The sequence below is a fragment of the Heliangelus exortis genome, chromosome Z, assembly GCF_036169615.1.
Source record: "Heliangelus exortis chromosome Z, bHelExo1.hap1, whole genome shotgun sequence".
In the NCBI taxonomy this organism is placed as follows: domain Eukaryota; kingdom Metazoa; phylum Chordata; class Aves; order Apodiformes; family Trochilidae; genus Heliangelus; species Heliangelus exortis.
This window is the reverse complement of record NC_092454.1, coordinates 46,738,646-46,763,977: the sequence shown is the minus strand read 5'-3', so window position 1 is coordinate 46,763,977 and position 25,332 is coordinate 46,738,646. Positions and strand designations below refer to the sequence as shown.

General features: G+C 40.3%; 1 protein-coding gene across 11 annotated transcripts in view; it reads left to right on the top strand.

The window, feature by feature from the left end:
* ARHGEF28 (Rho guanine nucleotide exchange factor 28) overlaps positions 1-25,332 on the top strand; it is a 127,616-nt gene that overhangs the window by 31,224 nt on the left and 71,060 nt on the right. For 10 of the 11 annotated variants that reach the window (XR_011723155.1, XM_071729976.1, XM_071729978.1 and 7 more), the window contains 6 exons: positions 2,147-2,440; positions 11,873-12,056; positions 13,034-13,214; positions 16,434-16,506; positions 20,091-20,137; positions 21,497-21,557. Coding sequence is in view for 10 of the 11 variants with exons in the window: in XM_071729976.1 (XP_071586077.1) it covers positions 2,147-2,440; positions 11,873-12,056; positions 13,034-13,214; positions 16,434-16,506; positions 20,091-20,137; positions 21,497-21,557 (840 nt within the window). In the remaining variant the exon portion in view is untranslated. The remainder of the gene's footprint in view (positions 1-2,146; positions 2,441-11,872; positions 12,057-13,033; positions 13,215-16,433; positions 16,507-20,090; positions 20,138-21,496; positions 21,558-25,332) is intronic. The other variant, XM_071729975.1, reaches the window with a different exon arrangement.

Here is a 25,332-nt window from a genome sequence, read left to right as displayed (position 1 = left end):
CAGCTCTTGTAGATGTATGGCAAAGGAAAAGGAGGAATACATGAGGTGCTTAAGAGGTTTGTCAGACAAACTCCCATGGACTTTGAGGGTTCCAGCTGTAACTTAGAGAGCTTATACAGGATTTAATGAAGTCTGCCAGAAGCATAACACCTGCATTAGTTAAAAGTTTCTGGGGTTTGGCCTATGTGGAGTCACTGGGTAGGTACTCCCCACAGACTGGTAGCATCCTTGTAATCTTCCCAAGTGTTAGTTCCTTCTTCCACATACTGTAAACTTCCTTCTTCCACTAGAGCTTTTTCAGAAGCTCTTTGCTCAGCCATGCAGGTCTCCTGTTTCCTTTGCCTGATTGCTCTCAGGGTTGCACCGATCCTGAGCGTGGAGGAATATCAACCATCTCTCTAACTTCCAGAGCCCAAACCAATGGGATTTCTCCAAGCATTTTCTTTAAGAAGTCAAAGTTATCCATCTTCAAATACAAGGCTGCAGTTCCCTTTACTGTTTGGTGCATACCACCCATGATCCCGTATCTTCTCTTGATCACTACGGCCAAGGCTGCCCCCAGCCTTAATGTCCCCCACCAGTTCCCTTTTTTTTTTGTCAGTACCAGGCCCAGCAGTTCCCCTCTCCAAAACCTGAGTAAAAGAATTGTCCTGAGTACACTGGAGGAATCTCCTGTACTGTGCATGCTGGGCTGTGTGTGTGTCCTTCCCAGCAGGTATCAGGGTGACTGAAGTCCCTTGTGAGACCCAAGGTGACTGTGAGGTGACTCTCAGCTCTCTGTAAAAGGCCTCAACAGCTTCCCCATCCTGACCAGGTGGCCCGGAATAAACACCCACAGCAGTGTCTGTCTCCTGTGTCAGCCCTTAGGCCTTACACACAAGCTCTCAACCTTGCAACTCCACCACCCTATCCTCCTGCTCTGTCTTTCCTAGGAAGGGACATCTCCATCCACAGCAGTGTTCCAGGCACCTGAGCTGTCCCATCACGTCTCAGGAACTGCAATGAGACCGCGGCCCCGTGACTGCTCACACATCTCCAGCTCTGCCTCTTCATTCTCCTTGCTGCACCTCTTGGCAAATAAGCACTTCAGAGAGGGAGTTACCTGTGTTCTTTTCACCCTTTAGGGGTGACAGGCCTTCTGGTTCTCCAAAATAGGAGCACACTGCTCCAGAAGTGCTGAGCTGCTACAGCCAGCTGCCTCTCCAGCAACCCCAGTTACATCCCCACCCCCTGCAAAACTCCCTGAAAGCTCTCTCAGTGAGCCCTGATAACTCTTGCCCTTGAATCCTTTTCCCCCTGCAAGACAAGCTTTCCCTGCCTGTTGACAGCAGGCCTGGTGTCCTGTAAATTAAGACATGGTCAAAGAACCCAAAGTTCTGCTGGTTGCACCAGGTTCAGAGCCAGGCATTGATCTGCTGGCTCATATTGCTTAACCCATCATTCCCATAAATGGAATGATTGAAGAGAACATGACTTGTGCTCCTGAACCTTTTGACCAGTCATCCCAAGGCCCTGCAAGCCTTTTTCATTGCCTTTGGGCTTCTCACTACTTTTTCACTGCCTGTATGAAAGATCAAAAGGGGATAATGATCTGAGTGCTGTACTATGGAAAGAAGCTTCCTCTTTACATCATTACCCTGGGCCCCAGGGAAGGTGCAGACATACGTATGTAGTGGGTCCATTCTGCATATCGGGCCTTCCACTCCCTTTAGAGAATTGATTTTCCAGTGACAAAATTGATGTGAATAAATAGATACGTTACTAGGAGTTTGTGTTGTGGGTCACTCTGCCACTCTTTTCATGAGTGTCTCGTTTTTCTTAATTCTCATCCAACAACTTCCAGGCATTTGATTTGTGGAATTTCCTCCTGATATGGTTACCTCTTCTTTCCATTGTGGTCAATGAACCTCCACCTAGAAAACTAGTTCTTGAATTAATTATGTCAGTATAATTGGGAGGACTGTAGTCCTCCCAATTCATGTTTATCACCAGAAGTGGTTGGTGCATGCATTACACCAGATAGATGTAATTTGTAAGAACACAGTAATTCTGGGTGAGTAGTCACAGTTCTTAGAGGTGTGGGGGAATGAGGAAAAACTAATATAACAAAGATAGTGTTACTAATCAATGTACTTCATAATTACAGGCCATGGATGCCAAGAGGCAGTTTCAGTCTCTGTGCTAATGTACACAAGTGGATACTCACCTGTGGTCCTTGGTAGCTGTCCTGTCACTTACAGAGAAAATCTGTCTTGCAAGTTGTCTCGTTTTCTGGTCGATCATGCAGAATGTGTCACTGCAGCTAGCCACACGATGTTGCTGGATAAATTTGGGCTAAGGATAAAAGATCTTCAGTCCCTGGATAATGATTTGGTGATGGCTGTTGCTCATGAAGAATTACCATCGACCTGGAACATCCTTGGAGGCTGCTTAGAAGGTGGTAAGGTTTTATTTTAAGTTGCAAAGATCTTAACAGTGGCTTGGTGCACAGTTTAAAACAGAGTATGTCTCAATTTTGTCCCAGGTTCTCAACCCATGTGCTGTATTTAATGCTTAAGATGAGAAATTATTCAAGTGTGAGAGTGGTAATCAGAGATTTGGTTTGTGCCCAGAGGCTTAAAAGAAAATAATAATGGTTGTAACTCAGTCTCTCCCAAAGCTTTTTGTACCTTGGCTCATTGTGAATGCAGTTCTTTATTTATAAATAGACTCTGCCCTTGCAAGATTAAAGAGCTGCTGTCTGATTAAAAAAAGCAAGAATTACAGCAGTGAAGTATTGCCACCGTGATTCCAACCAAGTGAGGTGTTTTAATTACACAGACAAAAAGGACATGGTCAAGAAGCCAAAGAATGTGCTACTGTAGGCATTCTGATGCACATGTAAATTATGTAAACATATTTTTGTCATGGTTCTGACAGTGCTTGTGCTTTATTTATTACTATGATCATTCTTCGGGAAGAATACCATTAAAGAAGTTTTTTGGCTTTTTTTTTCTTCATGAGGGGAAGTAGGATGAAAATATACATGAAACTTTAAATTACAGTGTGCTATTGCACAATTCTGTAACAAAATAAGATGAAATTTTCCTGGTTTCAGGCTTAATTACAAACAAAACTGTAGCTAGGTCTTGCTGAAGAGTATAATTTTTTTTTGCAGACCCAGATGATTTATAACTGGGATTTGAAACAGTGTTACTGTTTCACATGTTTTTCATTGAAAATTTGGTACGTTTGGCTGGTTTTCTGTTAGTACGTTAAATTGTTAAAAATTGTAGGACAGGCAGTTTCTATAGGAGCCAAACTGAGAGAGAGATTCATGCAAGCTTTTGGGAAGTAAAAACATAGCAGTTAGCCCATTTCTTTGACTGAAGATACTTTTCCCATCTTAAATCTTTCTAATTCTTAATGACAGATAACTTGAAACCTGGTACAACCTTCCTCGGAGGGGTGGGTTTTGTCTCTCTGTTGTAAACAGCTCTTTCAAGTCACGTAAAAATAAATACCAGGTCTCATTCAAGTATTGGCTAGACAGGAGAGAAAGAAAAACAACCAACAAAACAATTATTACTTGTTTAATTTTGGTGCGTAGTAAATATTTGTCATATTACTCAACTGCTGGCATGGCTGTTGGATCTTAGCAATGAAGGCCTTGATTTAAGCCTCAAGAAATCAGCTATGGTTTTGTCCACAGCCTTGGGTAAGATTTTCAAAGCCAGATGGAGCTTAGTCCAGAAGCATAAGCAGTGTACCAGTGGTACGGAGAGATGTTTGGGTGAAGCCTGATGGATTCTGCCTCCTTGAAATGGAGGAGTTTATGCTGGATGTGTTGTGAGTCAGGTAGGCTGGAGATCAGCTCAGATGGTACTGGAATAAGCCAGGGTCACAGCTATCCAAATAGCAAAATGTGTTAATTTTTTGTTATGCTAATTGTTTATTTTCAGGTGAACTGCAACCTTTATATGCAAAAGAGTGTGTTGCCCTTGTGAGACTTTCATAGGACCTGTATTTTTTTGTTTCATTTTCTTACTTTGTTCACTGTTCAGATTTAACTACTGTACATGAACAGAAATTGAATACAGCAGAAAAGGAGAGATGTGTGCTCCAGTCACTGTATATGGTCTATGGTCCATGAATATTTGAAGTGTTGGATGAGTATGTCTTGAGCATGCTACATTAGCAGTTTCCTCAGGGCACAGTTGCACTGAAGAGATGACATCTCCCTTTGTACCCTGGTCATAGCTCTTCAGTGAAGTTGGGATCTTTTCCCTTGTTTCTGGAAAAAAACCAACCTGATCCAAATTCCTGTAGCTTGGTAGTGATGCTCATGCACAGCGAGGAACTCTCAGTGCAGTGCAGCCTGGGCAGCACTTAACAGCCATCCTTGTTTAGTGGGGGCCTCCTGAAAGCTCTCTGAGACAGCTTCTTCTTCAGCCCAAGCAAGGTCAGTCATTCCCTTTGTCTCTCTCTGAGGTCCAGGCTTGGGATGGACCTGACCTCTTTTCTGGTATCCTCTAAGCAATGAGTGTAGTTTTGAATTGGCTTATGTATTCTTTCTTTCTCCTTTTAGAGAGGATATTTTTGATTCTTCTTACAGCTATATTCTCCTTTCATCTGACTCTGAGGACCACTGACTCATGTTGCTTCCTTGTCCCCCATCACTGTGTCTTTGTCCACAAAGAGGGCAAGCACAGCCATGGGGTTGCATGTGGCTGAGGGAGCTCTGTGCTTGTAGGAAAAGGAGAGAGAGGGAGGGAGAATGGGACAAACTGGGGTAGGAGGACTTCAGATCTCAGAACAGATGAGAAGAGGAAGAGAAGGTTCTTCATTTTCTACCATGAGGTGATCAGGAGTTGTCCCAGAACTCTGTTTCTTGCCAACACTCCAAAAGTTCATGATGGATGAGAAACAGAATTTATGAAGATTCAGAAGGAGGTTGAAAATCTTTCTCTACCTGCAGAGCCTACAACTCCTTGCTCCAAAGGTCTGATGGTGTCTGGAAACTTTACAGTGTCAGGATGTTATTTGTATTACTTGTATTGTGAAAAACAAGAGTGCTATCATCCATCACTAGTTAGAACTTCATGCTTGTGACATCCTGTCAGTTTTCAGAGCTGCTGCGCTATTTTTATGGAAAAAAAATTACCTTTGAGTGACAAATCACTGGAGAAAATTATTGCACCATCTGATGGTTTTGGATCTCATTCATTTTTATGAGGATTTAGAGACACAAAGGTTGATGGAAAGGTAGAAGAATAATTTATTCATAGGAGTTTTGCTATTCAGAAAAAGTATTTGTATTCCCTTTTAAGGTATAAAAAGAACTGAATAAAGAGGGAGCCAGGATTGTCTAGGGAGTATTGCAAGTTGTTCAGGAATTTAGTGCAGTTGCACAGGTCAGGGCTTGTTAGCCACATTATTTAAAGTTCAACAAAAGAAACCAGAAGACACAAACCTTTCAGTAATCCTTGGTTTAAATAAGTCCCTGTGTGACAGCTTTGTCACACACTGGTCAGTTTTTCAGATCCCTTGGCCCACAAGCAGTTTACAGCTAGAGGAAACTAGGGAACCAAACTGAGGTTCAATGCTTAGACATTTATCTGGTGGTGGGCTTGAAGAAAGGGGAAGGAGGGGTATGGAGGAGACCAAGAGAGAAGCTGATTTTCTTGTTAATTGCACGCTCACAAAGGATATTTTCCTTCTTAAAATGGGGTTATTCAATTTACATAGATAATATGTATTTAGTATTAAGACAAACAACTTCTTAAAGCTGTTTAAAAAAAAAAGATACCAACCTTGTTTAACCTGGATGAGAAAAATGTTTCCAAATAACCTTTTCTCTCCTGATACCATCAGTTTAGGGCAATCTCTTAGGATTGGCAGTGCCCAAGGATCTGACTTCAACATCTTCACTGCAACTTTTTTGTCCTTAACACACTCAGCCTAAAAGGGGCTTCTGCAGCATTGATGCCAGTCTCTGGATGTTGGTTGGTAATAAGATGACTAATAGGGAAGCTAAATAAAGAAATGGGGGATATTTCACATACTTGGTGAGTGGAAAAGGGAGGTGTCACCGCAGCCCTGTCCTGATGTACCTGACTTTGTGCATCGCAGCCACTGTGCATTCACAAAACCACTTGAATGTGGTTTTGCAGCAGTGAAGTGGACTCAAGATGGCTTTATAAAAAATGTCATACCTAGTGGAAAGATGAAAATGTGAACAGTAATGCATAAAAGCATGATGCCAGGAAAAAATGGAGTTTGTCAGACACTTTTGATGTCTCCCCCTGCTTTTCAAGCCACAAGTCTTGAGGCTTTTAGTCTCCTTCCAGGAAATGAATGAGATTCATAGTCCAGAACTGGCTTAGTCATTTCTGTCAGAAAAAAATACTTGGGTTTAGTTTATTGTTTTGGTATAGGAAGGGATTCAGGTGCAAGGAGGAACAAAAGGATTTATTTAATGTTCAAAACAGACTGTGTTTGGCTTAGCTCTGTGTGACTCATAAAGAGTGTTTTGGCTAGAGGATGGGATTGAGATGCAAAACAACCTCCTGAGGGTGCAGCACCACATGCCTTGCAGTAGCTGACCCTCCCTGTATGAATCAGACACCAGTGCATCTTTCAAATCTGAGGAGTTGTTTGGTTTCTGTCTTGATGGAAAATGCTGTTTTAAACCATTTATGAAATTTTTAAAATGGTATTTATACCATTTAAATATGAATATACTGATGAAGCCTTATATTTTAATTTTTTTTCCTTACTTCCTGTTTGCCACTGAATGCAGTTGAATTAGCTATGTTGTTTTTTCACAATATGGAGTTTTCTTTTTGTAATTTTTTTGTTTTGTTTGTTTGTTTCACTCCATTTTGCCACAAGTGAAATTTTTCCTGGTGAAAGAGGGAAAGAACTTGAAAATTGTGGGAAAATGCCATTTGTTTTGTCACAGTGTGGATCTATAAGGGGAGGTGGTGAAGGAAAACTGAAACTGGAAGCTGTTCTTAAAATAAAAAAGATCTAACCCCCTTTTTTTTTCCCAGAACTTTACCTTTTTTTAAGTACAGATCTTATCTTTTTAGGTAGATCTGTTAAAAAAGCTTATTATCAATCATGTCTTTTTGGGGTTCTTGCTTTGATATGGCTAATCCTGGAACAGAACTCCAGCAGAATTTGGATGGATGGGGTCCCTGGAGGTGGCATGGCCACTACCCACCTCTTGGAGCAGGTCTAGCTTCACAGTTGGATCAGGTTTTTTGGGGTGAGGTTTTGAGCACTCGCCAGAACAGACAGATTGTGACCTCCTCGGGTGACCTGTCCCAGTGTTTAACCACCCTTGTGGTGAAAAATACTTTCTTTGTATTGAAAGACTATATTTAGCTTTCCACTTTTCCTTCCAGCTTTACAATTAATATTTCAGATTTTATTATCATGAATTGCTACAGGTCATCAGGTTCTGCTCACTCTTGTGCAAGCCACCCAGATGGGAGTTTCTTCAGCTGGAAGAGCTCCCAGCTGCTTCTGCTACCATATGCATTCAAGATTGCTATGAACAAACTTAGCTTAAGGTTAGATGAAAGTTGTTAGGTTGGGCAGATAAAAATTAGTTACTAGAGTATTGGTGAGATAATACACATTACTGTAGTAGATGGTGGTTTAAGCCACAAAGTAGATGGTGTTTTAAAACAACAGAGATTAATTACTCCTTATTAGTTATTTTTAAAACTGGAGTGTTTTGTAGGAGGCTTAAAAACAATGCAGTCTGAGTTAAGATTTGGCTGTGAAAAGTGCAACTTTATTTGCCCCAGTGCTGGAGCAGGGAGAAGGCTGTCTTTTGTTAAGGAAGGCTTCCTAAGGGCTTAGTTTTTCATGAGTGGGAATGTCTTGATCTTATCTTGGCCGGAGCAAGTTTATCTGGCTTTTTCACAGTGTTACAATATCCATTGAAATCAAGTGGTCTCAGGCCAAAGTTTTAATCAGGAGATGGAGTTCAGAGTAAGCAGTTTGCCTTTTTGCTTATGTGTTTTTAATCTGAGGTTTGAAGTATGGTTAGTAGCTAACCAGATGCTTAGTATGCTTAGTACTGGTTTATAGATATGCATGTGGCTTAATTAGATGGACTTATTTGCTGTCTGCTTATTGACACTGTGTGTAGAAAGAATGTGAGAAGCATCTAAAGAACAGACATTGATATATGAAGTGGGACTTCAGCAGAATTTAAGTTCTCCAGACCTAGAAGCAACTCTGAAAGCTTGTCTTTTATTGAGCACTTTAGCCTGGAAATGCAAAGATTTTGTCCAGGGGCCATGTTTTGGACCACAGCATATCCTAGGCATCTAAAATTTAACTTCTCAGAGTACATATAAACGCACCAGGCAAGGGAGTGCTGGTGCCTGGCATACAGAGGTGCTCTGATGGGATCCAAGAGTGGAAGCCTTGAGTCTGCTAAAATCATAGTAAAGGAGACTCTCTGAAGTACAGAAGTAAGACCAGGGCCAGTGCAAAGCACTGGTGGTATTATCAATCTCTATCCAGAAGCATAGCTATGGAAGGGGAAGATACTGCACACATTTTCACACTGCATCTGAATGGCTTAGGGCATTCTCTGAGCAAGTGAGACGCCCAGCTCCTAGCATCATTTTTACACCTGATGACAGTATAATGAGAAATGCATCCATGTCCAAGCAGCAGAGGCTTCTCTCAGCTGATTGTTGCATTGTAGTCAGCCTGCTGCTTTCTTGGTCTTCTGCCCTACATCCCTTTGATTTTCTTTTCCTTCTGCACCATGACCCATTTTCAATAAATCCGCAAAAGAGGGGGCAGGGTGTGCTCCCAGCAGATGAGTGATCAGAGGAAGTTTGAAGATGTGTTGTGGGTTCAAATCCCATCTGCTGAGGAGGAAGTTGAACTGAGGTCTCATTTTTTAAGTGCCACATCAGTCATTGTTTCCAGTATCTCTGAACAGGTTTTGGGAAGCCTGATCCCTGCACATTTAAATCTTCCTTTGTAGAAGAAGGTCTCAGATCAAGGCAGATCAAGGTGTTTAATTAGCAGTGCTTGGCTGGGCTTTGGAGCTGTGGGTTGAAGTCAGATTCTTATGCCTCTGTATTTTCTATGGGCTGACGTTAGCCAGCCACTCACCCACTGCTTGGATTTTACTTTTGTGAGACTCCACCTGTACTGCATCAAACTCTGGTGTCCCCAGCAGAAGACAGACAGGGATCTGTTGGAGCAGGTCCAGAGGAAGATTAGAAAACCTCTTCTATGAGCCTGGAAGACAGAGGCCTCCAGAAAGACCTTATTGCAGCTTTTTTTTTTTTTTTTTTTTTAATAGAATGGGCTTAAAAGAAAGATGGAGAAAGACATTTTACCAGGGCCTGTAGCAACAGAACAAGGGGTAACAGTTTTAAAATGAAAGCGTGTATATTTAGATTGTATATAAGGAAGAAGTGTTATATGAAAACTTCCAGAGAAGTCCCATTACTGGAAGTGTTCAAGTTCGGACTGGACAGGCTTCTAGGCAAACTGATGTAGTGTAAGATGTCCCTGCCCATAGAGTAGCTGATTTTTAAAGGTCCTTTCCAAACCAAGTGATTTTACAGTTTCATATGACTATTTAGCAAAACATTTCTGCAGATACTTGAGTTGAATTTAGTGGACTTGAAGACTGCATGTACTTGAAAACTGTGAAAGAATGTTATTGTCCAAAAGCTCCCCAGAAAATAAGTGCCACATTGGCAGGCTAATGTACCAGATCACGTGAAGGAATCTTGAAGATTAATTTTTTAAAAAAATAATGAAGGGCTATTTTATATGTGTGTTCTAGAAATACTTGGGTATATATTGTATATATGTTTAGTGATGTTCTCCTTTAAATAATCCCCCCTGCATCATGTTAACATACCTGCTTCTGTTACAGCTGCACTGAAATAAAGGTTTCAGACACTGCATGCGGGTTTGCTGAATGTTACAGTGCTGAAGTCTGTGTCCTGAAGCTCTCCTGCACTCTGATGTCTGGAATATGTTTCATTTATTGAGGGAATCTTGACTTGGTTCTCTGCAATGTGACTCTTTCTGAAAGTTTTAATTCTGCTTGAAATGGAAAGGGAGGAAGTCTGCATGGGTTTCCATCAAATAATCAGAGCAAAAAAGTGATCACCATTGGAGATATCACAGTAATTTTCCCTGTACAGTGGTAGAACAAGTTTCTTAGGTTCATTGGGACATAAATTATTTTTTTTTAAAATAACACTTGGAGTCAGACATTTTCAAAGACAACTGGGGGTTTTGGCCCCCTGTTCTTAGCTGGCCCCCCAGCTTTGCAGAAGGCAGCTGGCCTGTTAAGATGTCCAGAGAAGATGTACTCAGCTGAGACTTAGCAGCAGCCTTCAGTTATGTAAAAGGAAGCTGCAAAGGGAAAGGAATTAAGTGGGTTTTTTGCCCATCTCTGATAGGACAAGAAGCATCAGGTTTACACTGAGAAAGGGTGAGATAGGTTAGGTGTCTCAAATCTTTGTAACATCAAGGGTAAAATTATTTCTCGTGTGTATTTCATGCAGAGGTTATGGAAACCTCTCAGATGAGATAAACATCTGCCAGGAGTGATGAGTTAAACATCTGTCAGGAGTGATTTAGGTTGAGCCAACCTTGCATTAAGGCAAGAAATGGACTTAAAGACCTCCTGAGGATGCATCAAGGGATTTTTTTTTAATGAAGAATCATTAAAAATAAATTAAATATGCCTGAAGCTTTCAGAGGGAGTACTTGAACTGAATAATAGTCAGCCATGGGCCATTGTGTTTGTATGTAACTACCTGATACTTTTACTCAATGCATAAATGTTTCTGAAAAAATAAGTGTTTATTTGCTTTTTGGCTATATAGTTGCTCTCTCTGTCGGAGGTTTGCTTTCCATCTGACATCTTTATCTCATATATATTGATGCAGAGAGGAAATCTGACAACAATTTGTTGTTGATTTTACCTATTTACACATGTTATTTACATGTACATATATATGCTACAGGAGCTTCACCTTTTGTTTGCCACTAGAGTTTATAATTTTTGGTCATGTATTTGAAGTAGTTGAGTAACAGGAAAGAAAAAGTCCTTTGAATCATGATGATAAATTTCAGTGGAATTTCATAAATCACTGGAAACCTAACAGATTTCAGCTAGCTGGTCTGAGAGCTGCAGAGTGTCCATAAATAATTGACCCTGGTGAAAGTACCCCTTATATTTAACTTCATACTGAGGTATCAGTGTAAGAAACAGGTTGAGTGGCATTTGAGCTGAATTTTACTTACTGCCTTTAAATTGCAGAGACAATTGTGTTGAAAATGTGTCTGGACAGATAAACCCTTCTTTGAATAAAGGCCATGGAAGGGCTTGAGCAGAGAATCAGTGTCTAGTGACTAAGTCATTGTTGGATACTCTTTCTTTTAAGCTTCATTGCGTTGATCTTTTTAAAAAATATAGATACTTGGCCATGCAACCAGATGTTTTGTGTTGCTGAGGCAATGCAAAGCATCTGGAAAATTGCCTATAAACTGTCCTGTGCAGAATATTAGGGAGTTGCTTGTGCTGAATGCCAGACTGTATGCAAAGAAAGAGAAATACTGAGATAATCTAATTTAAACAGATTTCTTTGACAGATGAAATTAGATAGGATTTTAATATCCCAGTTTAGTTCCATGGATTCAAATAACTATCTAAATGTTGATTTCAGTGAAGGACAGATTCTGCCAAAGTACTTCATGTCTGAACCTGAACTGTGATACTTATGCAGACAGTTTTCTTGTTTTGAGTTCTCTTTTGAAAGCAAAAAAGACCCCCTGGGTTTTGTTATTGATGGTTTTGTGTGCTTGCTGTGGTTTTTTTCAGAGCCTAAACATAAAGAAACACTTCTCCACCTCGTGATGAAATTGGGATTGGTTAAACTTTCTCAGTTTTTAGCAGCCCAGCCAGGAGGGTCATCAGCATTAGCATTACCTAATAAGGATGGAGCAACACCATTAGATTTGGCTTTACAAAATGGGCACTCCAAACTTGTAGAGGTCTTCACAAAGTGAGTATAATGGTTTGCTGCTTCCTCTGAAAAACTCCTCTTAATTAAGGGGCTTGGGGCAAACTGTTGGCTTTTTGTGATTGTTTCTGGGTTGTTTGCTCTTTTTTTTTTTTTTTTTTTTTTTCTTTTCTTTAAACTGGTAACCTTGTATTTAGAAACAGCAGAAGTTTATGATCTGCTGTATTACTTATACTTGCAAGTCAATTAATAGTCAATTAAGTGACAGAGGACCATCTGCACCTGATACCTCCTCCAGCACCATTGCAGCTGAATTCTGACACATTACCAAGTAAAGACAACCCCTAAAATATATAGAGAGGAATATTTACATATATATATATTTATGTATAAACAGAACCACAGGTCCTAACTTTTACAAAGCCTCAGCAGAGTTTTTTAATAGTTTCTTCTGTAAACCTCAGGTTTGAATAAGTAGAGCCAGCAGCAAACCCAATGCTGTAGCTGTGACTCTTTTGCCAGAGAGCTGCCACAGTGACTTAAAATTACTTAAAGGATAAGTGCTTTCTGGCATATTTCATCTGTAAAGTTTCCTCTGCACAGAACTGAGGAGCCTCATGGGGTGTGTGTGTGTGTGTGTGTGTGTGTGTATATGTGTGTCTTGGGGTATCAAATGTTCAGCATCAGGTGCCCCTTCGCAGTGTTGGCTTTTCTTTACAAATAAAACTGTGCTAGAACTGGGTTATGTTTTTATTTTGGTATATGGCTCTTTCAGTTCTGACTCCATGCAGTGTACAGTTTGTGTAATACTTAACCAGTACTTAATCTGAGAAAAAAAAAAAAAAGTGCAGGACATTATGTTATGAATGTCTCATTTCTTTGTAATGTCCAAACAATGCTGTATTCCCTTGAGAAACTTTCTGTTTTTCACTGTCGTGGGATAACCAACCTGCTATCCACCAGTCTTGCCCTACTGCTATATATGGCATCTGCTTCATTTGAAGAGTGTGTCCTCCCAGTTTCCAGGGCAGTCACTCAGTCGACATTTCAAGAGCAGAGATCAGTGAGGGTGCTTGCATGCAGTTTGTTCATTCATCAGGAGCTCTGACGCTGACATTTAGCCACACTGCACAGCACTTGCTGGAATCAGACATAAAGCTCTTCAGAAAATACTTCTGGGATAGACCTCTTCTATACCAGGTGGGTACCTTCCTAGCTCAGAATATTGGCAGATTTTCTTCAATAATTTTCAGCTATAGACTCTTCCAGCTTAGTTTGTTTTTCTTGAGTAGCCTTTTAAGTTTAAGCTGCCTGTGTCAGTAATGGCTCATGTAATTGCAGGATTACTGTTGTGGGCTTCTACTTTGTGTGAATGTAGCACGTTGTAGGTGTGAAGCTGGAGAGAGAGAGATATTTAGAACTTTATCAAAGCTTTCTTCACCTCCCAAGTTGTTTTTGAATCATTGTGGAGTCTATAGTGAATAACTTTCCTGGAATGTGGCTCTTTTAATTGCATTGTCATTGTATTCATATTGGTATTTGAAAGTGCTTTATTTAGTTCCATTCTTTTGTCTAGTAGTGTAATGGCTGGGAGCCTTTATCAAGAGCCAGTCCCAGTCTGCTGTTCACAGCAAAAATACAGAGTTCAGACTTTTGCTATGTTTTAGTTACAGTGTCGTGGGTCTTACTTTACTCTAAGGTGTCTGAAGCAATGCTGTGATATTCTTGAGGACATCTCTCAATTTCAATGACGGAAGGAAGAGAACACTTGAAAGCGCAAGTTCTTTAATAGCAGTGCATTTATCTTTTTAGATTGAGACTACACGCCTATTTAAAACTAGTGAGCTAAAACCACATGAAAAAAAAGGCTTTTCTTTTTTTCTGATCTTAAAATTCAACTTTTCCATGATTCATTTCAGGTTTCTTTATTACTGAGGTGATTTTCCTTGAGTTACCTTTATTGCATTCTGCATGGGATTGCATTCTGCATGGGTTTTGGGGTTTCTTAATTTTTTTTTATTTAGAACATGGTCCACGTGTTGTGTTTAACACATAAACTTAAGGCGTGATGTATTGTGTATCCCTTATGTGTAATCCCATGTTGCTACATTGCCAAATAAGTTTTTCTGTGTTCGGAGCTTGCAGAATACCTAAATTTTTTTGTGTGGCTTTTCCATGGAAAACCCAAAAGCAAAACCAAGACTGTAATGAAGAATGCACTGTGATTTGTGTAGCTGGATTTTTCTTGCACTCATCAAGTCCTTGTTGTCCTTGTTCTTCTTTTAGTCTTTGACATGGAAAAAAAATGGGGTATGTTAGATGCTTCTATGGCTCTCAGAAGAAAAGCCTCTTAAAGCAAAATTCCACATATGGTATTTTCAGGGAAAAACCCTACTACTGTTCACTTGTGGGATTCCCTTTTGCCCATTCCTGCAGTTGCAGCAGTCTACATTCTCCACTGTGGGAACTCTGTTTCTCCCCCTGCCCAGCATCAGTGGTGCACTAGTTTTAATAAAGCAGAAATAATCCAGAGTAATTGGGAAGATTGCATGATTTAGTTAATTTTCTGTACATCAGATATTGTCCTGAAGTGTATGTGAGAAGATGATCAAATGGTCACATTTAGATTATGTATAATATCTAGAAAGTAAGGCAAAATTAATATTTTTTCTGTTGCAGAGGCTTTCAGCCCCTAGTTGGATCCAAAGCATAGCGTGGGCATTAGAGATTTCACAATACACTTTCTTTTTTAAATATAAGTAGAATTCAGTGCTGTACTGGAGTATTCTGCTAGCCTACAGCAGACTAAGACTCTACATCTACTTTATCTTGATACTGCATAAATGATTATGTTGGTGTTTTAGGCTCGGAACAAGAAGACATGTACTAAAGGGAAGGAACTTGTCTCAGTAATGGCATGCGGTGTTGGATTTGTGCTGGAAATGGATGACTTGGGGAGAAGCACAAATTACTTTTGCATTTATTCATCCAAGAAAAACCCAGTTTTTATCAAGTATATTCTTCATCCTGATGTGTGGGTTCTTTTAGTCCCTTGACTGTTCTTAGAAGTCTAAAAGAGTAATGGAAATGTTAAAACAAACCATCTGTTGGTAAGCTGGAGTTACCCACATGGGAACCATGGTTTCATGGAAACCTTCAGGAGCTCTGCAGCTCAAAAACTGTAAGCCACAAATTTTGTGGCTGTGCTAGGCAATACAGAGGAGATATTTCTGAAGATGATGAGGAAGAATATTGAAATCTTCTGGACTGCCCTCCTTGGGACAGAAACAGCTGTGGTGGTAGCAGGCAGCATAGAGATCCTCTGCAGGAGAAAAAAACAAATCTGGTGACTAATGGAGAGATGTGAAATGGTGTCAGGTTAACAAAACCAAAACAAAACAGCAAAAAAACCCCAGCCAAACAAAAAAAGCACCAAACCATGGTATCAATCAAAAATTGTTAAGATAATTTATGGTAAATTAAGTAATTTTGTTGCCCGGTGGTGAACAGATTTAGTAGTTTCCCAAGAAGGAAAAAAGAAGTTGACTTCTTTCTGGTAAAGTAGGGAGGTGTCTTGCACACCAACAGATAGCAGAGAAAAACGAAGCTGTCCCCACTGAGGTGGGGGATTAGCTAGCTTGACAGTTGTGGGGCTTTCAGATCAGCCTGGCTCCAATATTCAGCCCTGTCATCCCTGACTTTTTATTTAGCATTCATGTTACCATTTTTGGTGCTCTGGTAGATGGAAAATATACAGACAACTGAGCTAGAAGGAAAGACTAGAAGCAAGCAGATGTTGATGGAACTGCACAAAAGGAGACACTGTCTCCTCCACCTCCTTTGCTTATAATCTTTGAAGGTAAATGGTAAATAAAAAGCTGGATCTTAGCCCTCTCTTTCTTTTGAGCAGGAGTGACATAATCAGTGTGTATAGCTGAGCCCTACCAGGGGCCATGGGCATGGGGGTTTACCATGTAGTCAGTATCTAGTTCTGGTTTAGGCTTTTTGTATTGTCTAGCAGTCAAAATTGCACCTTTACTGTGGCACTTCCAAGGTTACCTTTACTTAGACTTCTGAACAGAGCCGTTGTGCAAAGCTGCTGTGCTGCTTTTCTCATAGAGAAAGAGGTTATAAGCAGTGAAGTACAAATGTTAAATTTTGTCCTTTAGATCCCTTGTGTATTTTAAGCATAAGGTAATTTCTTTTTGTAGTTGAAAATACTTCATTGGTTTCCCTCTTGAAAAATCGCTGTGAGCTTCCTCTGGAGGGTGAGCGATAAAATCCTTTGCATCTCTATCAGTCATTTTAGTATTGCTTATAACATATTTGTTTGCTAGTCTTTGATACTGTTTTTGAGTCTTCAGTTAAATATTATGGGCATCAAATACAGTTATTATAATTTTGTTTTTTTTTTTATAGAGTATTAATTCAAACCAAGTTGAGACAGTGGAAGGTCCAAAAATGCCCTGCAGTACAACAGGCTCTGTAGAAGGTACAGTGTTTTATTCCATAATGTTGCCGTCTTTACAAGCTCTGGAAAGTTGGCACAGGTTCATACACCATTTATTTATTCAGGAAGATCAAATTTCATATGACATTAGGGACCTGTAAGTAGACAACAGTGGAATATGATGTCATTGTATGACTCTTGTTGCGTAAATCACAATACTCCTTACACAGCACCAGTTCCCCAGTGTCAGACTAAAATTGTTCACAAAATATTATGGCATTTATAGTGACTGGAAAAACCTTAACTAATTTTATTGTCAGAGCCACAAAAATGTGAGAAGGTTCCAGGAGAGGGCAGTGTTTAACTGAGTGAACGTTCCAGCCTGCAAATTTCTGTAAAGCCCAGATAGTAAAGATAGGAGCAGGGTAACATTTTCTATGAAAAGTTTTGGGATCCATCCCAGGCTTTTTACATGTGGCAAAATTCCCATGTGTTTCAATTACACATCCAATATTTTGGTGAGCTGTTTATCTCTGTAAGGATAGCAGGACTGTACTTGCTGATGAGAATCCTCTTTCATTACTGAAATACATCTCCACTGTGGACCAAGCATCTTTTAGAGCTGAAAAGAAAATCACAAAAAAAGGTCATTCTTCAGCATCGGAAGTATGGCACTTTGTGTGCTTATGTATGATTATTAATTAAAAGTTTTAATCAGTGGGCCAGATGCTTGTGTGGCTGGTACTAAATATTTGAATGAAGCAAAGAGCTGGAAACTGAGCTCTGTGAGGGTCTTGCTCAGTGTCTGTGCTGGAGACAGCCCTGCTGAAGGCAGCAGAAACGTGAGCACCTGCATAAACAGTTGACAGGATCAGGACGAGACTGAGGAAGAGGAACAGGACTGCACTTCAGGTAGCATCAGCTGGTAACTTGAAGTGAATTAATAAAATGGGTACAGAGTCATTGTGTAACTCATGTATAGACACATAGGCTGCTACACGTTGTTAGTGTTGGAAAAGGAGTTTCACACCCAACTTCTCCAGCAGTGTTCAGACAAAAGGTGTTCTGCCATGGTAAATTTGCAGAGTAATGATAAGCTGTTGCTAGCAGTTGCAGACTATGCATCTGTTGTTCAAAGTGTAAGCAGTGATTTACAATACAATGATCATCAATGGCTTTGGTGATGCGGTGTGTAAATGCATTAGCTCCGGGTATTCATCTGAGTTATTATTCATCACCCTACCTATTAGGGTGTTCAGTGGAAGCTATATGCTTTGTGCCTTCGTGGACAAGAGTTATTTTGTGCCTGGTTTTGGTTTTTTCCTGTTTTTTTGTTGTGGGTTGTTTTTTTTTTTTAAATAGTTTCAGTTCAACAGCAAGAAAAGTATACGATGTTTTGATAGTATCCAGGACCTGTACAAACAAATGGTGATAATCACAATTGCTTATTATACACTCTGTGTTACCTACATGTAGACATTATGGACCTTTCACTATTGTTTTTACACTGATGGGAGGTAAATACTGTCATTGGTTACTATACTTCTATAAAAGAAGTGGGTTTTTTTGGCCTTTTTCACTAAGCACCACCAAATCCAAATACTGAAAAATGAAGAGTGATTACTACTGGTGACCAGCAGCCTGTCGTACACTCTCTTATTTGTCAGCATTCAGGAGACCAAAAGAACTTTTATCAAGATTAAGTTAAAATTATGGCTTGTAGAAGCTGAAAGGATATGAAATTATTGAGAGAGTACTTTTTACTACATTCTCATTTACTTTCAGTGAGCTCCTTTATTAAGTTGCTGCTTAGCTCAGGATGTGAATATGGAACATTCATGTCATTAAAAGATCCCCCTCAGATTTTAAAATTGCTTCCATTCCAAGAAGCTGTAAGTACCCACTTCCATGTGGACCTAAAGTCAAGATCAGCAGACCTTTAAAATGCAATACTACCAGAAGCCTATTAGGTATTATTGAGTAGAGATTGCTATAGCAGTAGATTGCTTCTTGTGAAATGCTATAATACAAAAGCATTGGCTCAGTGTAAAGTGATGGTACTAGCTTAGCAGTGAATCTCCCATAGCAACTTTCATTAAATTCAAATACATGATGTGATACATTATCCTGTGAGGACACAGAACAAAAGGTGAAATAGATGGTATTTTGGCTAATTCAGTAGTGTGTGCTTTTTTCTGTTTTCTGACCTTGAAATTCCGTGCCCATGAGTTGGCTTAATACTGTTATCTGGAGGAAAAGCCATTTGCTTTTACAGTTTCAGGTACAGAGGAAACAGCCTTTTATTTCAGCAAATTGGGATACTGGCAAATAATAATGCCAATTACATGGCAATACTGTGAAAAATATCTTCCCACTGAAGCTTTTAAAGTAAGTTTCTGCCACTGCAGGAGAAATTGATTGTTCTCTCTAGCTGAAGGGTGACACATGGCATGCTTCATTTGATGACACTAGTGATTTTGTGCTCTGTGATTGCATTCTGTTTGAATGTAAGGGGAGGCATCTATGTGGTTACAGAAGGTTAATTAAAGAAGGTGGATTAAGTAGAAACTAATGATTGAGGTACTGATCAGCATGGACCCAGTCCTGACTACTTCCAGCATGCAGGGCCACTGAGGTCAGGAACAGCAGGCACACGGATTGCAGTAGGCCCATAATTGCATCCCGAAGCTTCATCTCACAGAGGCTAGCCTAGTGTAGGGTTGTTGTTGATGAAGGTTGTGCAGATAATAGGCAGCTGTCTTTGAATTGCTGTTCAAAAGATATAGCGATACTTCTTAAAAAAACAATGAGTATGGACTTTGTGCAATGCCAAGAAAGGGCAGAGGTCCCAAAACCCCACATTCCCCAAAGGAGTCCCCCACACCTCTTCTGTACTGACTGCTAAGCCATACTTTCTTTGTTTGCTGGAGCTGGGGAATGGCGAGGGATTTGTGTATCTAGGAATAGATGTGAACCTTGAGTTGAAAGTTTCAGTATAAAATGAAACATACTTACTGGCATAGCTATGGAAGCCTGAGTGATGCTGGTGTTATTTGTATTCTTGTATCCAGATTACACCTCTTATGCTGTTTCACAATAGTCCTTGAGGATGCAACAGTTCAGGCAAAACTTGCAAAATGTGGTCTTTGTTTTGTGTGCACTGTGTCCCTCCCCCCAGCACTGGGAAGTAATCATAAACCCAGAGCAACAGAGATGAAGTGATTTTTCACTTCCTGGGGTGCAAATAATAAAAGGTCTTATTTCAGAAAATGCATGAAACCCCTGCTGAAGAAAAAAGAGAGCCCGGCTGCTCTGCAGAGTTGTGAGGCACGGCACTAGAACTGTTGGTTTTCTGAGCATGTAGGGGTTAATCAGCAGCTGGATGACAAATCTCTGTGCTTGCCTATCCTGAACGTAATTGTGACAATAACACAGCACTTACGCATCCAGCTCGCATGCTGCCCACGGGATCACTGCCCCTGTCCATTGTCTGGCTTGCCTGCCTGTGTGCCTCCTCCTGGTGTCCCCCCTCCTATTGGAAAAAGGAGAGAGACCAGTAGAAGAAACCAAAATAGACCCAAAGTGAATTGGTTTGTTACTAAAGGCAGGAATCTTTGCTTTTGCAGGTCCTGTGAATTTGGCATCTGGTGAATTGTCCCGGGATGATGTGAAGGTACAGATTTCTCCTTATACAGACAGCTAAGCTTCATTTAGGTTGAGAAGCAGCAACCCTCTGCAATCTGAGCACCTCTCAAAGCTAACAAATAAATAGGGTGACTAATGCCTGCCAGACAACATTTCCTGCCTGTTTCTATCCTGTGGGAATAGTTACGTGTGTAGATGATTATTATTTGAAGGAACCTGTTTTATGGTTGTGGACCAGAAAACTGGGTTGGGGAAGCAACCTCTGCTTTATGACCAGAAAGCTCTTGTGTTTACGGTGAACTTTAGTGCCTTCAGGGAGCTTGCAGTTCAGCTGGCAGCACAAGTTTCTTCCAGCCTCGCACAAGTTTCTTCCTTGAGACGGCGTGATTCATTACATCTGAGGAGCTAGACTCTGAGGGAGACCACCTGGGTAACTGTGAGCCTTCAGATGGACTTAACTGCAAAAAAAAAAAAAAAAATGCTTGATGTGAAAAATATGGCAGCTCCCATTGTCTTCTACATGGAGGCATCTAACAGCTTTTGGGGGGACCAGTATTTCTGAGAAGTACCATTGTGGTTAGTCAGTGGTATTTCATCTCTAATCTTAAATTCTGCTTCTTATTTATGTGTATCTGTTTACAAAGTCAGAAAATCTTTGTTTCGGAGCTCAGCTGGGTATGAAGCTAAAGTGATGACTTAGATTGAGAGAAAAAAAAACTGGTAAAATCTAACAAATACTATAAAGGTGGTATCTGCTCAGTAGCCAATGACTATTGATTTTTTAATAACATTTGAAGTTAGTGGAATGCTGTTGGACTGCCACTTTTGCTGGGTCATTTTTATAAAGCTGATGACTTCTTTTGGCCTGTTTGGGTTTTTTTTTAATTTTTAATTTAAGCTGTGCAGGAGATTGACCATCTGTTTGGGATTCAAATGTCATCTCAGCATTATACCTCTGTGGTATGCCTACATTTTGGAGCTATGTTGAAAACCTACGTTGGGGCAGAGTGTTGCATCTCATGAGTCTTGCTGGAGGGAAAGGGCTCTGATACCATGTTGACTGTCTCTTGTTTTGAGAGTATTGATGAGTTAGGACACAGTTAAACTTAGTAAAAGAAGAGCAAACTGAAAACTGGAGGTTGTACTGTAAACAAGGCGTGGCTTGATCTCTTCTGTTATGTTCAGAGTTGGAGTCCATAAGGTTGATGTACATATCTTAGAGTCTGGGAGTGGCTTGGGGTATCTGTTGCATTGATTCAAATGGCTAAAATGAAGTGACTCCTGCTTGATAGTGTTTGAACTGAATTCTGAAAGCTTACAGCACAGCTTGCAAATAAGCACAAATCTATTTGTCTTCAAAGATACAGCTCAAGTTTTCTGTTTCTAGCCTTTCCAAGAGTCTGTGGTTCCTTCTAAAGAAAACGAAGATCATGTCCTGTTGGGCATAGGTAAGAAATAATTAGTCATTTTGACTCCTCAGAAGCTATTGATATATGCTGTGATGCAAAAGACACAAAGCAGGTTCTTTGGAAGACATGAAAGTCATTGACATTTCAGCCTCTCATGACAAGAGATTGATCAGTTACATCTATGTTTGAGAGGGACCTTCTTTTGAAGCATCTCTAGTATAGATAGGTGGTGTATCCAACAGTATCATGATACCCTACGATTTTTCAGTAGTGTGTTAACTGTTGTAGGAACAGTTATCTTGAAAATCATTTCTGACAGAGACAACATATGTGACTGAAGATGAAATGAAGCACAGAGAAATGTTTAGATGCCAGAGTGGTAAGTGAATTGTCAGGTTCGTAGGAGAATATAACCAGTTGCTGTGGGCAATACATTTAGAGACTGAAACTCAAATCAAAAGGTGAGTATTTTCAAGTTTGGCAAAAACTTCACAAACAATGAGCAAACATGTGCATGGAAAGGCATGAAAGGATGACGAGTAACTAAGCTCTGCCAGTGAGCTCTGCTGTACCAGGCAGAGAGCTCCAGTCTGGCGTCACTTGCCTGTAGAGCAGCCCAGATGGTGGCATTCAGACAGCCCATTTGCGAACTTTGGTGGCTGCAAAATAAAGACTTGCTCTGTGTGTGCAGGAAGGGAAAGGATGAATGGGAGGGTGTTATATGTTTGAGGGAACTGTAAACTGATGTAAGCTGATGTCATCTCAGAGACATAGTTGTCAAATAAGATGTCAGATTATTTTAATAAACTCTCATTAAAATCATCATCTAGTTACCAATGTTTCTAGTTTTTGTTCTGCCAAGAGTCTATACTTCAACCATTTAATCATGTTTGTTTCTCTCTCCCATCCAAGGAAAATGGGATCTGCATAAGGGAATTTTCAAACTAGGAGTAGTAGCAGAAATATTACTATTCACAGTTATCCTGACTTCAGTGCTTTTGGGCACAGGACAACATAGCAGTCCTTGTCTTGCACTGAAATGCAGTGCACTTGCATAAGAAGTCATGGCCCATATGATCAAATCTGTTTTGTCAAGCAAGACCTAAGTATTGGAATGTATCTCAGCGTAGGAGGGTGTGGAGCCACTGGGAAGTGATTATGGTTTGCTAATCTGAAGCCACATCTGCTCCAGTCTCCGCTCCAATTATACCATCTGGAGGGATCATAAGGTAGCTTAGAAGCTGACTGAGTGGAAGTTCTCCACCCTGAAATTACAGCTGATACGTCCTTTTCTTACTCCTGAAATGCCTTTTCCTTCTAAGGCATCATTTGCACAGTACTGCTTGTGACAGCTGGAACAGGAGCCAGGCCTGCTGGCTTCAGACCAGCTCAATCTCCTTTCTGACGCTGGGATGGGCAGCTGCAGCAGGTCCTAACTCCTCTGCAGGGAACAAGCAAGTGATTTTGGCCATGGTTCATACTGTTAGTTAGAAATGGTAAGAGGAGCCTGGAACAAGATACAGATGTTTAAAAATATATATTGGGCATCTCATGTATATGTAAAGTAAAATTATAAGTATGGATTTACAGGTGTAGATACACATACATTTGTACCTACACATGTGTATATAAATACCTTTTGTCCTGAGCACAAACTCAGCTTATATTAAACTAAGAAAAATTCCCTGTTGTACTTATGTGAAAAAGAACCATCTGTCTGTCTCTTCCCTAAATTATAATTACCTTGTACATTTAAGAAGCTAATTCGCTTGTGGAGAACCTGCAGCAAAATTGATTCTTCTTGTTTTAGAATTAGAGTCACAGTAACCAAGAATTTGGTTGCCCTGCATAAGGTTTGGAGCATGGAGTCACTGCTGGCTGCTTGCCCATCTCCCAGCTGCATACTCAAGTTGTCTGAAGCACTCATAACCTAGACAACCAGTGGGATTTTGCCATTGAGCTCAGCAGGGCCTGGAGGTCTTCCAGTCAGCACTGTGTGTGAGATCTGATGGAGCTGAAGTGCAGGTTGGGCTGTGAGTGGGCTATGGGGTGTGCGATGAAATGTGGAAATGAGAAGGGATGAGAAAAGATGGAAGTAGAGGTTAGTGACAAGAAATGTGCAAGTTGACTTAAGCTGGTTTTGTTGGTTTACTTGAGTGCAAAAATCGTGCATGTTCTAACCTGACTCATGTAAACATATTGCTAAATACTGTAGTTTTGTTATCCTGGTTTGTTTTAAACTACTTTTTAAAAAAGTGTTTGCTTGGCATTTGTTGTTACATGTTTTTGGCAGAAAAGCACACAGTGGGGGATAAAGAGAGAAATGGAAATGGTTGTTAGTGGGGGAGAGGAAGAGGGAAAACAGTTAAGGGGGGCTTGAGTGAAGAATGAATAGAAATGAGCAAACTCTCGAATCTTGCTAGAAAGTTGTATGTAAATCAAAGAGGACTTGTAAGAATGAGAGTAAGAGTGCTCTCTGAATGGGTACAAATTCCCTCACTTCTGCTTCTCACTTCTTGTTTTCACATGGTACTTGGCTTTTGGAAGCATTTACTGAAAACATGTCTCATCATGGAATGGTTTGGGTTGGAAGGGGCCTTTAAGAAAGCTATGGGTCCTGGAAAGGCTCTGCTGCGCCTGCTGTTTTCTTCCCCAGCCTTCCCTTTAAAGCATATTGACTATTCTGTTTTTTTCCCCACCACCAGCAAAGTTTTGGGAGTGCACAATGTTGAAAGGGTGGCATCTATCCTTGCTCGCTGTCTTCTTTGTCTTTGGGTTTGGACCTTGCTTCCATAGGCACCATTTGAGTCTTGTAGTTCAGACTGGAGAACTGTAGTTCATTTTTTTTTGTGCAAGATGCTTCTCATCCTCCAGTATTGCTGGAGAGACTCTGGGGTTCCATGTCTGTGAGTGTCAGGGTGGGCATGGGCCAATAAGAAGCTATGTCAACCACTGATGATGGGTTTTGGGTTTGCTGGATTCAAGAATTGAAGGAATAGGAGTCAGCCATAAAGGAACTACAGGCTGCTAGATCAGGCTGAACAGGGGGTTGTTTGGAGGTTCCTGAGTTCAGTGGTAGTCGGACCTGCCAATCTTCTCCCCCCTCTCTCTGTCATCCCTGGAAATTGTTAGAGATCTGTTTTATATTTACAAAAGAAAAACAAAAAAAGATAAAAGGACCTTTTTTTTTTTTTTTTCCTTTAATTGAAAGAAACACACTGGAAGGCTTGAGAGACAGAAAAGATAACCAGGTGGGATTACAGAGTGAAAGAAACAAAAAGAAAAGCAACAAAAGAGGGATTATTTTTTTCTTTGCAATATTGAACTTATGTATTACTGCCAGACATTGTCATCCTCAGAGTCAGCAACCCTGTACATTTTGGAGGAGAGTCTAAGAGATGACAGATGAATGCTGTTACTGTTGGGCATGTGACAGCATTAGCTGGGCATGTGTTTTTAAACATTTTTAATTCCTTCCTGTTGTGCATAGCTGGTTTGGAAAGAGGATGTTCACAAGGCCATTTATAAAGCTGCAGAAGTTTCTTTTTTCCAATAAGAAAAATCTAACCTCCAGTTTTTCTTCCAAGGAAATATAGCTATTTATTTTTTTTCCTAAACTTCAGAAAGGCAGGATAATGTTATGTTTTCAAAATATTTTTCTTGCTCTCCAGGTTACAGTGCCAATGACCTAGTGATGTCTGTCTAATCTATTCTCTTTGCTCTGCTGTTTTTGCTTCAAGAAAGAAAAATACTGATGCCAAATTTTTGGCAGTTTGCTGTATGTGACCAGGCACCTCCGAAGCATTTTTAATAT